Genomic DNA, 15321 nt, shown 5'->3' on the forward strand with positions numbered 1-15321 from the left:
GGTTGGAAAAAGGTTGGGTGTCAAATTAATTGTTAAACTATAGATAATTAAACTATTATTAAAACAAAAAGGTCTAAGAATAAATATGAAATGAAAAAAGACAATGCAAAGTAGACACTTTTTGCCTCAATAATATATGACCTTTGCTTTTTTCTTTTATGTACGTTATAAATTAAAATTATCAAACTTATCCCATTCAACCCTTAATAAAATTTCAAGCAATTTCATTATGTATAATAAAAAGAAGAACATCAAATTTAGAGAGTTATATATATTTGAAAAAATGAAATAATACACTTTTTATATTAAATAATATAAAAATTATATAACATCAATTTAAATAAAATAAGTGGAATCAAACCACGTGCTTAAAACTTATAAAAGTTTCAAAATTTATATTTTCAAATTTTATAAAAAATCATACAGAAAAAAAGAAATCTGCTGTAATCTGACGACTGACAGAAATCAGCAAGCATAATAAAGTCACTAACGTTACAAATAACAGTTTTTGAGACAGAAAATTAACACAAGCTACTGATTACATTTTGAATTAAGGGGCGCAGGCCCATAAAAAGGTTCAATGTTAAATCCCATTTTGAACTTTCATTCATTGTACAGCTCTGACAAGGATTATTCTCAGCTGGAGTCTCAGAATGAACACAGATATAAAGAATTCAAGGAAGTCTAATCAGGATATATATATATATATATATATGATTTATAATACAAGTCTTCCTATTAAGATAAAAGAAACATCTATTTCAAACGTGACATCTATTTCAATCTTCAATTGGTAGAAGCCTACCTACATCGGAGTAAAAGAAACTCTAAATCAATATTTAACTAATAATTTTTAAAACAACTGAAAGGATAATATCTCCATCAGAAATTTGAAACTCAGTTATAAGATTTTGGAGCAGAACTGTTGTCCATGGTGACCCTGTGTGGTCTATTACTAGACTAAGAAAATGTATTCCATATGTCTCAGATATAGGATTATGTTATAGGACAGGTTGATATGATGATCCTGTGTGGTCCATGGCTAGATCATAGGGCTATGATAGAGTATCATCTGCAGATTTCATAATGTAATCAGTCTCATCAGGTGACCCTGCATGGTACAAATATGACAGATTGATCTTTTCTTTTCCAAAAGAAGTAAAAATTTATTAAACACAAAGAAAAAGAAGGGTCAGCAGCTCAGCAATGAATAAAGAATTACACATTCCTATCATCCACCACTAACTGCTCCAACATATAAAACAAATCTATATGCAAGTGTCTCATATCCACAATATTCCAATCCTACATTTGATCAAAAACCCATTTGGCTAGATAGTCGGCAACTCGATTCCACTCCCTAGGAATATGAGAAAAGCTGACCAATTCTAAGGATCTACTAAATTGTAGAATCTGCCGAATTACCACAAGTGCCAATTAACATTATAGAAATTTGGCAACTCGATTCCACTTTCTAGGAATATGAGAAAAGCTGACCGATTCTAAAGATCTACTCAATCATAGAATCTACGGGATAACCACAGCTAAATGCCAATTGACATTATAGAAATATAAAAATGAATTTATGCTTCTTCATTTTGTTAAAATGATGAAATGTTATGTATTTGAGTTTGAGTTAGATGGTTTATTTTTCTCTTGGAACATTTGTTAAGCATAACAACAAACATAAATAAAAACTAGTTGAGATAATCATACATTTTCCTGAAAGCTATAGAACACTTCCATTTCTGCCAACCTGGTAGTGGAATGGAGAAAAATACTGAAAAGAAAACACTACACTACTGTTATGTGGTGAAATCCTTTGATACATCATTTAATACTGTCTATAAAGTTGATATTGTGTTCTGCTTCTGTCTAGAATTGCAACCCCATGCACGAATGCTAACCCTTGTGCAGTCTGCAGACTTAGGGTTTAAGTGAGAAGTACACCAACCAACAATATCTAGCTTTGCTAATTTTCTCAGCTCATCTACTTCAAGCTTATATCCTTCAAATAGATATGTTCCTTTTAAAATTTCATTCCAATACCAATAAGTTTCTTGCTCAAGAGAACGTTTCTCTAACTTATTTGCTAGCAATGTGCTTTTGTAGTATTGGAATTCCTTCTCACTCATATGTTCAAGAGTTTGGATCCATCTGGCAATAAATGCATCTATTCTGTCCTGCAAATAAGGTGGATTATGCTTGGAAGATTTAACAGTGAAGGAAAAGCCCACTACATCTCGTGACACTTTAGTGCCACAATCAACAGAATACCCTAACTGCTCATCTGTCCTGAGCTCATTGTAAAATGGCTCAGAAACAATGTATTCAAAGAGATCAGCCATAGCCTTTGTTCTCATGGAAACTGAACCCATCTGGAAATAAATCTCAACAGAAGAGTTTATATCTGTCTTGTTCTTAATATATGTGTCCTTTATTAGCCTTGCCCCATGTGGGAGGCTATTTTTCGTCCAACATATCTCTGCCTGCAGAGGTATTGCTGATGCAAATGTCAATTTGAATATATCTGCAATATTAGTAACATCTGCCTTAGATAGTTTACCATGACAAAGTCCTTCAATATGAACCTCTTCAAACAATGCTGAGATATGTTTTTTTATCTCTGAAAGAGATAATGAATTGAGGCAGGAGAGTTTTTTGTCGAACTCTGAAGATATCAGATATTCCCAATGGGTCATTGGATTCATATTCATATTCTTGTAATTCCTTTTCATCTGCTCTTTAATCATCTTAAACTGCTTCTCTGCTGGTATGAATGTTTTTAAAAATCTCAAAATATTTGAAGTTAGAACTGGTAGATTTTCACTAAAACCCCATATTTTGAGTTCAAACCTGCATTGTCCTACATTGAAAATCTTGATATTCAGCTTAGCAACTCGTGCCTGATACAACATTTCTCTGAGAGCATCCAAAAGAAGCAACACATACATCTCCGTCAATACAATGGCCTTTATTTTTGAATAGTGAGGTCTATTTAGAAATGTTATCCAAAAGTAAGCAGTTGCCTGAGGAACATGATGATCTTCCTTATACCATATTTTGATCAATTGATCATCATTAATACATATTGGAATCTCAAAGTTGCCTGTACCATAGTCATCCATGCTTCTCATGGAAAAATTTCTTGGAATATAATTGTTTTTATGTGGCAAATGCAAACCAGCTTCTATGAAATGACTGCATTTCCAACCCTTTAAAATGGACGATGGAATACTCTGAATAAAGTAAGGCACACCAAACCATGGCTCATACCGGATAGCTGGAGATCCCAAGTTCAATGATTTTGTCACTATATCAACTCTCATGTTGTTTGGGTTCAAGAAGCTCAAGACATGTGATATCAATTTTGGGTCCCATATTTTGAATGCATGTTCTCCATAGAGGATGTGCTCTTCTGGATACTTCAACAAATTCTTTGCAAGGTGGCTTGCATATTCATGTTGTGATTGCTTTTCTGCAAAGGTAAAACATAGATCTCCAATGTCTTCAAGCTCCTTAAATATCCATTCTTGTGGACCTACATGAACTAGAAACTTGATATATTGATACAAAATCCTTATAACCTCCAAAACCTTTTGTAATCCTGAAATGGTGAGCTCTATTTTTATCTGAAACATGTAGCCCACAAAACCTCTACCATCACCTATCTCATCCTGCAATGAGGTTGACATGGCTATAGATGTTGCCCAACCTTTACTTTGAAGAAGAGACAAGCAACTACCACTACCCTGTTGGCAAATGAGATGAGATATATATTCCATTGGCTTCTTTAAGTATTCTGTGCATAGAAAAGGAAGAGGCCATGTTAGTATGAGATCATGAACGTCTTTCATAGCAGCAATCCAATACATTTTTCCTGGCTTCCAAATTGATAGTGCTTCTGAATTGTGAAAAGTGAGCTTCTGAGAAACATCTTTTCTCACATTCCCAAACAACTGCATAACCCATTCTTCTAACATATCTAGTGATTCTCCACCAATTACAGCAAGTTTCATATGCCCAGCAACGTAATATTCATTGAAGAAATCAAGAAGTTCTCTTCTTATATTATCAACACCTTTTGCCATCAAAGTCTCTTTATTGCCCCATATAAACCTGTTTAAAGGATGTCCTGCTGCAGCAGTGTGACATTGCACTTGCACAAGACGATCATTATCACATTTCAAGGCCTGAGCAAACTCTGAATCTAATGCTTCAATCTCTCTTTGGACAGCTTCAGCTTTCACCAATGGTGAGGTCAGTAATTGGGAAAATCTCTTCAAAGATGGCTTTAAGAATTTGCCATTCACCTCAAAATAATGAAATGTACAGTCATTAGCTGTATAAGCATTTGAACTGCCTCCATGCATTGCTACATATGTATCAAACTCATTTTCCCCTGGAAATCCAGAGCTTCCCATGTACAACATATGCTCTAGAAAATGAGCAAGACCCTGGGCATCCACTGGATCAGAGAAGGACCCCACTCCCACACACATAGCTGCTGCTGCATTCCTAATGGGGGAGGTGCCTAACCATGAAGATGGATCAGATTTCTCTTCTTTTTCTGATAAGACTTGTGGGTCATGGACCAAAACTGCTGTTAAACCATTAGGTAGATGAACAATTTTATATTGAGCCTTGTCTTCAGGGGATTTAATGATCTCTCCTTTGCCAAAAGCCATCAATGTTGTTTAAGGCACAAACAAAAAAAAACTGCTGCTCAAGAAAATTCCAGGTAACAACACTCCAACTTCTTTTTCTTCTCTAAAACTGATCCTCCTGCTTGTCCATATCAGAACTCAGTTTCAGTAAAACCAAAATCCTGGGCTGTAGTTTTCTGTTCAGTTTAAATGTCTCAGATGTTTTGTTTAAATAAAATCTCTTTTTTCTATTTTTAATACAGTAAAATTGTAATGACTTGAGTATATTTAAAAAGAAAAAAGAAAAAAGAAGAAAAAACTTAGAATACAGTAAAACTCCAGTAAAAATGAAATAAAATGAGAAAAAAAAAACATTGAATAGAGAAACAACTCCAGTAAACAAGTGACATATGTGATTCTTGAACAAATTTATTTATTTTTAGTACTACTAAAAATAAAAATATATATTTATTTTATTAAATAAAATTAAAAAATAATTTAATTTTTCAGAAATAGTGTTGGGACCTAAATCTGACCAGCTATTTTGTCTGTGTTCAATGTAACCAAATTGTAGTCTGGTTTTATGTAGCTTGAGATTACAAAGCTTGCAAACTGCTTTTGATCAACTTTCCTTTCATATTTTGTAAATGACATTCTACACTCGTAAGATTTTAGTGGTGAGTTATATTTGGTGGATTGGAACTATTGTGGAGGGGCATATTTAAATGTCACGACCTTATTTTGTAAGTTACAAAATAATTTGTATTTACTTATTTAATTATCTTTTTCTTTGAAATTCTAATTACAATAAAATAATAGATTTATTTATATTGAATATAAATTATTACTATTTTTATAAAAACTTTTATTTTTTATACAAAATTATTATTTAGAAAGTAATATAAAATTTATGTTATATATGTTATTTATTAATTAAATGTTATTCTTTTTATAAAATTCATAATATACAAATCAAATTTAATATGAAATATTTCATATTATAAATTATCAATTTATTAAGGGAAGAGCTAAGATTAGTAATGAAAAAATAAGATTATAAAAAGAAAGGAAAAAGTTCATATATTTTTTTGGAGTATTTAACATATATATGTACATATATGTGTGTGTGTGGAGAGATATCCTTCTCTAGGACTTATTGCACTTTAATGTGATTAATTGATAAAAATAAATTCTTAAAATCATTAAATAAATTAATATATAATTATATATTATTGTATTCTTATATATAATTATATCAACATATAATAATACTATATATAATTATGACCCCTAACCATAATTTTACTGTAGAACTATATATAATATTACAATAATATTATACTATTATTTAATATCATATTAAGATAATAATATTATAACCCCAACCCTTACCTAACCTTAACCATATAATATTATTATGTTATAATATTATAATATTTTTATTATATAATTAAATTAATTTAATATATTATTATTATAATTTAATATAATATTATATTAGTTTTTATATTAGTTTTTATATTTTTAAAATTTATTAATAGTATAATGTTATTAATAATACTAACCTACCTTCAACCCTAAACCCTAACCATAAATTAACCCTACCTTAACCTAAATATAATATTATCCCTAACGTTATTCAAACGCTAATTATAATTTAACCCTAACCATAATTTAGCTATAATTGTAACCCTAACTTGAATATTTCTCCTATAACTCTAATTAAACCCTAAACCTAATTTAACCTAATTCTAATTCTAATTATAGCATCGCAAATTGCATCTCTATGCAATTCTTGCTCAGCTAGGCCATATTTTAGCACATATGGCCTCTCGCATTTGGTCATGTTCATCCCAACTCAATTCCATATCTCATTCCACCTTCTCCTTCCCATTTTGGACCTCAAGTCTTAATTTGGGGCCACATTGGAGGAAGCAGGGTGCCTAGGGTGGGCCAATCAAGATGCCTGGCTCCTGAGAGCAAGCCAATCAGGGTGCCCCACTCCCCAATGTTTGAGCCCAAATTCAAACCACTTAACGGTCAACTTGATTAAGCCATAAATCTTTGCCCCTGTCGGCCTGCTCCAAATCTTGCACCCCGTAAATTCTTGGGAGAGGTATATAAGCAAGGTATCCTCCCTCATTTTAAGTAATCACGAAATAAGAACGCGAATGAATATAAGAATAGAACAAGGAATCAATTCAATCCAAGCATTCAAAACATTTCATCCCACCATATTCTTCATTTTGACAACCTTCAACAACCTTCATGCAAGCATGTCTTTTATGATGTCCTTTTAGGTCTTTTATGGAGTCATTCTATTGCATCAATATTTGTGATCGTCTTAAAAGAAGCATTTGCATCATTAAGGTATAAGACATTTCATTCTTAGATCTAGCCTCTGGTACATATCGACATGCTTTCCTTTCGAGTACATTTCAATTCAATTTCAAGATTGATTCCAAAATCGAGGTTTGACATAGGTAAACCCCTTTCTACCAAAAACTTTCCCTATTTTTTTTGTGCAAGAACAAGTGAAAAAACCCATGAAAATTGGTATAGAGCAAATAGGTGGAGATCTACAATTTGCAATTTGTCTCGAAACTACTAAGAGTAAGTCGAGTAGGGAACCTTAATCCTGAGAAAAGGTCCAATTGGGCACCTTGCTCCCTCCAATTTTGCTTGAGATTTTTTCTACAAGTTGATCACAATATGCTCTGTTGGATTTCTTCTAGAATCAGTCTACCAGTTTATTGTTTTCCTATGCACACAAAAAGTCATATTTTCATCTTGTTTTGGATCCCTCTTCCTAAATTGTAGAGTCAAATTTCAAATACCCCCACGAGGGATCACTAAATTCACCTTGTTCCTAAGAACATATTGTGCCAAGTGGATCATTCTTCCTCTCAAAGTAATTAAAGCAAAAATAGGCCTGAGCTTCTTAGATTGCCCATACAAGCTAGTGAACCCTATTTCCCCACATTACATTTTGGTGAACCCGTCGTGTCCTATACTCTCCATCTTTGGATTTTCAAATTTGATTTGGGTGTATTACATTATTCATAATGTAATTCAATGATTCCAATTGTTTTTCTATTTCACATGTGATTACATTGCTTCTTAGTTACATTTATCAAAATAATGTGTTCGATAATGGTTTCTTTCACTTCATGGTGCTTATTTTCATTTATAGTACTCTTACATATGACCTCATTAGAATTTCAAAGATATTTCCTACTTGCAAATCATTTCTCAAATCTTTTACCCATTTTGTATGTTGTTTTATGATGATATTATCAAGAAAATGCATAGCATATGTAGATCACATAAGAGCTTTTGTAGAAACTAATAATCCTAGAGATGACATTGAAACAAGCAACACACATATCTTCCTTGGGTTAAATTTTGTTAATGAAGCTATAGTACATACTCCAAGACCCTCTCCTCACAAGGATAGCTTGGTGCAAAAGGGACAAGCTAAGCATTTAACCACTTCAATCACTCTAGAGCCTCCCTATTCTCCCGCATCTTATCTTTGTCATAAAAATATTGTAAAACAAGATGATTTTATGCACTTCATTCATGATCTATCTCCTAACATTACATTAAGTAAATATGAGGATTTAGATGAACCTCCTTCCAAACCTACAAAAGAGGATAGGAATAATGATGATAGAAAGGATAGTCTCCCTACAAAGGATATTCATTCTTCATCTACTCACCCTTTTAACCCTTCACCTTATCCTTACACAATAAATTTTAAGGAAATTCACAATCAAAGCCCTTCTCCTTCACAATTAAAAAAACCCTATGAGGTTGGCTACAATATGATTTCAAAACAAGGCTATAGAGAACAAGGACTTGGAAAGCACAAACAAGGAATTAAGATCCCTATAGGTGTTCCCTCACAATCTACTACAAAAGGTTTAGGATATCCCAATTCATCAACATCCATGGATGATATTCGTAAGGTTTAAATGCTTAAGGAGCACTTTGCTAAACATAGAAACTATCGTCCATCTAAACATGCTTCTTCATCAAATAATCCCCCTCCTTCCTTACCAATCTATTTACCACAAGAAAACAATCCTTCTTCTTCAACTAGTATATCTTGCCCCACATCTCAAGAGAGAAGACCGATCCATTTTAAAAATCAAGAAAAACTAGCCACAAGAATCTTTTGGAGTTGAAGTATGATAAGAATTTTATTTTTCCTTTCATGAAATATAGCAATAATTATAAGAACAAAGATGATGATGTGCATTGTCTCTTTCATCATAGCTCTTCTAATCTCTTGGAAATTGTAAAACCTTTAAAAAATTTGTTCAAGACCAATATGATAAAGCTTGTATTACTCTCATAGCTGATCTTATTCTTTTTCTTGGTAAAGAGTCCATGCCTTAGCAACCCCCTTTGCCTATTATGTTGCTCTACACCATGTAATCTTAGTAGTTTTCCTTTTAGGGGACTCTTTGTTTTGCATAGTGTTATGATTTCATTTTCAATCTTATTTTATGAGAAATGCAATAGCTCCTTTTCCTTGACCTTCACACTTGGAGGGCAAGGATTTTATCTTTTATTGTTTCTAAGGATCCATTTTTTCCTTGGTTGGTGGTATTTTCTTATGAACGATGTCATTTATTATGTGGAATTTATTGTTTTCTCAAGGATTCTCTCTTATGCAAGAGTTGTGTATCCTTGGGTACAACCTCTTCCTCGCTTGACGATGTATGTCTATTTTTTTAAAATCCCTCACTTGGAGCCAAAAATTTTGTTATCCTTCATCAAGAGTCCCTTTACCTAGCAGTGGGAGGAAGGTTTGAATTCTTGTTCTCCTTCCTTTCTTTTAGTCAGTGATGTTATTTTTGTTCAAGATCTCCTCTTAGAGGTAGATGTCTTTGACAAAATATCTCTTCGCCCTTCTTCTTGTGTATCCCTCAAAAGCACCCCTTTACACTTATTGCAAGATATCTCATAATTATCTCTTCCTTGGCTCACAACAATTATGCCTCTTTGGCTAGGGTTCTATTGAAGGATATCTCCTTGGTAATTGAAGGCGTGTTTCCTTGTTTTTATTTTCCTTAAGATGTCATCATAGCTCTACATTGCCATCTTAAGGATGGGACATATATGCAACCTCCTTGTGTATTATATTGTGGATTTCCTAGGGGACAATTCTTTCCTTGGTTATCCTTTTGCACCATTTATAGTGAATTTCCTTGGAGACAATGCTTTCCTTGGTTATCCTTTCACATCGTTTTTAGTGGTTTTCCTTAGGGACAATGCTTTCCTTGGTTATCCTTTTTGTCCCATTTTTAGTGGATTTACTTGGAGACAATGCTCTCCTTGGTTATCCTTTTACACCATTTTTTGTGGATTTCCTTGGAGACAATTATTTCCTTTGTTATCCTTTTGCACCACTTTTTGTGGATTTCCTTAGAGATAATGCTTTTATTGGTTATCCTTTTGCCCTATTTTTAGCAAATTTCCTTGGAGATAACGCTTTTCTTGGTTATCTTTTTGCACTGTTTTGGCATATTTCCTTGAAGACAATGCTTTCCTTGGTTATCCTTGAGATATGTTGACTAGCATAACACAACTTGCTAGACTATTCAACTCTCCCTTTGCACCAAAATCTCTTGGTATGAGTGGAACTAGCATAACACAACTTGCTAGACTATTTTCCACTCTTTCTTCCTTTTTCATGGATCACCTAACATAACACATCTTGCTAGCCTATGGAATCCATGCTCTCCTTCTCTCTCCTCTATGATCCCATAGCATACTTTACTAGTTGATTGGACCATAGAGTCTTGTCTCATATTTGATGTGTTCTCTAACTCTTTCCAGGCAACCACTTGTGCTCTTGCAATAGCATTTTGAGGGTGATATTAGTGGTTGAAACATTTTGATTATCGAGGTCTCTTCAACTAGTTAACTTGGAGCCTTTGTTTTTAGTACCAACCCCTTTTGTATGTTTTTATGTCCTTGCATGTGGCTGTATGAGTTAGGATCCTTAGTTTGGGGACTTGTTCCCTTGAACTTAGTGATGTCTTACCTCTTTGCAGGATTTCTCAATGCCTCTCTCTCTTTCTCTTTCTTCTACTATATCATATGTGTGTGGGCTCATACTCTCACTAAAGTGAGGGATACATGTAGCATCGTAAACTACATCCCTATGCGATTTGTTTCTCATTTAGGCCCTATTTTAGCATGTATGCCCTCTCGGATCCAATCTTGTTCATCCCAACTCAAATCCACATCTCATTCTAGCTTCTCCTTCCCATTTTGGACCTTAGGTCCCAATTTGGGGCCACATTAGAGGACACAAGGCGCTTAGGGTGACCTATTCACAATAGCGGGCCGATCAAGGTACTTTGCTCCTAGGTGCGAGCCAATCAGGGCACCCCACTCCCCAATATTTAGGCCTAAATTCAAACCAATTAATGGCCAACTTGGTTGAGTAGGAAATATTTGCCCATGTCGGCCTACTTCGAGTTTTGCCCCTCAAAATTATTAGGAGAGATGTATAAGCAAGTTATCCTCTCTAATTTTAGGTAATTGCGAACTAATAACGTGAATGAACATGAGAATAGAACAAGGAAGAAATTCAATTCAAACATTCAAGGCATTTCATCCCACCATATTCTTCATTGTAGCAACCTTCAACAACCTTCATGCAAGCGTATCTTTTATGATGTCCTTTTAGGTATTTTGTGGAGTCACATTATTGCATCAATGTTTATTATCATCTTAAAAGAAGAATTTTCATCATCAAGGTATAAGACATTTCATTCTCAGATCTAGCCTCTGCTACATATCAACATGCTTTCCTTTCAAGTACATTTCAATTCAATTTCAAGGTTGATTCCAAAGCTGGGGTTTGACTTAGGAAAACCCCTTTCAACCCATCTTTTCCTCTCCTTTCTGTGTGCAGGAACAAGTGAGGAACCCACAGAAACAAGCACAAGGCAAGTAGGTGGAGATCTACAGTCTACAATCATCGAAGTTGAAATTGTTGGGAGCAGGTCGAGTAGGGAACCTCAATCCCAGGAGCAGGTCAAGTTGGGCACCTTGCTCCCTTCAATTTTTCCTGAGATTTATTCTGTGGGTTGGTTACAGTCTGCTCTGCTAGATTTTCTTTCAAAATTAGTCTGAGTTCACTATTTTTTATGCACACAAAAGGTCATCTTTTCACCCAATTTTGCATTCCTCTTCCTAAATTTCAGAGTCACCTTTCATGTACCCCCAAGAGGGACCATTAAATTCACCTTGTGCCTAAGAACATCTTGGGCTAAGTAAATCATTCTCTCTTAAAGTGTAATGGTACAAATTTGGAAATTAGGGCTTCAATGATAAAACCACAAACAATACCAAATTGACCAAAACAAGGGGAACGAGGGGTGAGCCTAATAGATCTAACCTCGATCCAGTTAAGGAAAGGATGAGATTTTTTATTAGATTCAATTGTAAGGGTTTGTTTCCCTCTTTCCAAGTTGTATTGATTGATTGTTGGTGACTAGGGTAAAATATGTGATAATTGACGTGATTCGGCAGAAACGGTAAGTTATAGATGTCTAGAACTCATGCTCAGAAGTTCAACCTAATTTTTTGAGACTAGGTAGTATCAATTCACCACGGTCCTCTGAATTTTTCACCATCAAAAGTTGACCTATTGGTCATTATTGACTCTGTCAAATTTCCCAAGTACAACTCTGCACCTGTTTCCTACACATAGAAAGAAAGGAAAATATATTGGGAATAGGGGTTTGCCTAAGTCAAACCTCGATTGAGGAACTAACCTTGAATAAAATAATACAAATACAGAAATAAATACTAAATAGATATACCTCAGATCTGCAATTATTTATGATGACGCAATGCTCTTTCAATGTAATCACAAATGTTATATGTAAGAGCATGACAAACACATGAACGTGAAAAAACCATAATCAGACACACGTCCTTGCATGAAGATTGATGTAAATTCTCTCCATAATGCTTGAATGATGAATATGCAACTTTGAAGGTCTTTGAAAATGCTTGATGACAAATGTTTGACGAATGCATGAATTTTAGGGTATGCTTGTTCTTTGCATTGCTTCCTCTAGGTTAAAATGAATTGATAAGATGTCTTTATATAGGATTCCCTAGGTAAATTATTGATTAGGCCGACCTCTAATGGTCATGTGTAGCCACAGGGATCAAAATCCATCGGGGAGATATAACACTTGCCCTATTTTAAATTGGGACCCCTTTGAGAGGGACCATGGTATTTTATGGCACATGGTCCAGACCAGGGCAAGTTTCTCTACAAACAAGGCCAAAATACAGTGTCATAGAGAAGGGTATCTCACAATGGAATCCACCAAGGGGTGTTCATGACATCAAAGTTGGAGAATGAGGTCAAATCAAACCTAGAGAGGGGATGGGGATAGGACACGCTAAAGTGGGAGACCAAACATGAGGTATAAATTGGATTGGTGACAATTTACAACACTAAATAAAGTAATTAAATTGTAAATAGGCCTAAGCTTCCTAGTTTTCCCATACAAGCTAGTGAACCCCATTTCTCCACATTAAACCAACCTTAACCCTACTTGAAGTATAACCCTAACCCTATTTGAATCCTAACAATAGTTTTTCCTAACCCTATTTAATACTAATAAAATACTATATTATTAGTTTTCTTGGCCCTAACCTTGACCTAAAGCTTCATCTTGTAGTGCCTCTCCATGCCTTGCATCTGAGACTTGTTGCTTTGACTTGTAGGATTATGTCTGACTCATTATGTTTGGTTTATTCCGTTGCTTTATGTGTATGGATACATTCATGTGATTCATGTTATTAGACTAATTTATGATCACATGTTTCTGGATATGATTACTATCATATTTCATTTGAGGTAAATATATTGATGTTAGCGACGTTATACTTGTGATTTGGATTATTTATATTGGTGATTTATTGTGATGTTTTATAAGATGTTAATCGATGATCAGGTGTAGAAAAGGAAATCTTTTAAAGTGCCTACCAATGAAATTTGGGTGTTTTTCAAGAACTTACTATTTTTAGTAAAAAAAAATTAGCAAATTATTGTGTCTCCAATTGGCCTAATTTTGCATTTGGACAAACTTTCTATTTTTAGTATTTTCTATTTTAGCAACATGTGAATGTTGACTATAAATGTTATTTTTAGAATAAATCTTATTGTATTGTTTGCTTGGGGTAGGGTGAAAGGAATGATTCTATATTACTCATTCGTAAGCTCCATACGACATCACGATTTCCTTTCACTGGATGGAGTTATGTGTGTGTGTGTGTGTGTAGACAACATGTTTTGGTGCAGGATTGCAAGTACCAAACATTGACTCCATCTGGTTTTATAGGTCTGAGCATGTCTTTAATTCCCAATGGTTGTACAAGAGATAGTACAGGGCCCAAAATGTATCTAGCCATAGCCATTGTCCTAAGCTAGGGACAATTAAACCTAGTTTTTATTCTATTCTGTTAGATTTGTCATGTGGACGGTATCTGATTACCCAATTGTCCTAAGCTAGGGACAATTAAACCTAGTCTTGTTTTGATGTTGGCATTATTTTATGGTTTATTTGAGTGTGTTGGATTTTATGTTATTCTAATTATTAATATTAATTATAGCCTATGTGTTGTAAATTAAATTAATAAATTTTAATTAATAACTTTGATTTAATAAATATATTTTTATTACTGGATATTATTCAATAAATGATTTAGTATTTAAATGATTTATTATTTATTATTTATTAATTATTATTTATTAATTATTATTTATTATTTATTATTTATTATTTATTATTTATTATTTACTATTTATTATTTATTATTTATTATTTATTATTTATTATTTATTATTTATTATTTATTATTTATTATTTATTATATGATTAATTTTTATTATTTATTATTGTGAATGTGGTATTTTTATTGTGGGGATTATTTTTAGTGAGAAATATATTTTATTTTATTATTGGTGGAACTACTTGCTTTTTATTGGTGGAACTAATTGTTCTTCCTTGGTGGGACTAATTGATCTATTATTATGGATAATTGTATTTAATTTAAAATTAATTATTTTATGGTGGGAATTATTTATTATGATTTGTTATTGTATTATTTGTGATTTGAAATGATTTATTATTTTATTATTCTTTTTGAGTGGAAATTAATTATTTATTATTTATTCTTTTTGAGTGATTTATTACTTTTAAATAATTTATCATTTATTATTTTATTATTTTACAAATTATTGTTTTATTATTTATGTAGAACTAGTTATTTATTGTGAGAATTATTTATTAATTGTGGAAATAAATTATTATTATTTATTGTTTAATTTTTTTTAAATGATTTATTATTTGTGGTTATTATTCTTGAATGAATTATTGTTTATTTATTTCTATTATTTTATTAAATTATTATCTATTTAAGTGGGTGTAACCATTAGTTCTATTTTAGTGGATTATTATATTTTAATTGAAATTAATTATTTATTATTTCTTGGTTGTGAAGAAAGAGTTATTTATTTTGAGGGGATTTGTGATTGGTGATTTAATATTTATTTATTATTGTTTAATTGTTTTAAGAGGATTTTGGTAATTAATTTAATATTATTTATTTAATGTTATTTTTATAA

The 15321-nt window shown here is 32.7% G+C and overlaps 1 protein-coding gene across 1 annotated transcript; it reads right to left on the bottom strand.

Annotated features, from left to right (window-relative positions):
• Positions 1–1781: 1781 nt before the first annotated feature.
• On the bottom strand, positions 1782–4820 carry LOC131040664 (nardilysin-like). Its single transcript, XM_057973620.2, has one exon. The coding sequence runs from the start codon at positions 4686–4688 to the stop codon at positions 1845–1847; it is 2844 nt and encodes a 947-aa protein (XP_057829603.2). The 5' UTR covers positions 4689–4820; the 3' UTR covers positions 1782–1844.
• Positions 4821–15321: the final 10501 nt, after the last annotated feature.

The sequence above is a fragment of the Cryptomeria japonica genome, chromosome 1 (genome assembly GCF_030272615.1).
Source record: "Cryptomeria japonica chromosome 1, Sugi_1.0, whole genome shotgun sequence".
Lineage (NCBI taxonomy): Eukaryota > Viridiplantae > Streptophyta > Pinopsida > Cupressales > Cupressaceae > Cryptomeria > Cryptomeria japonica.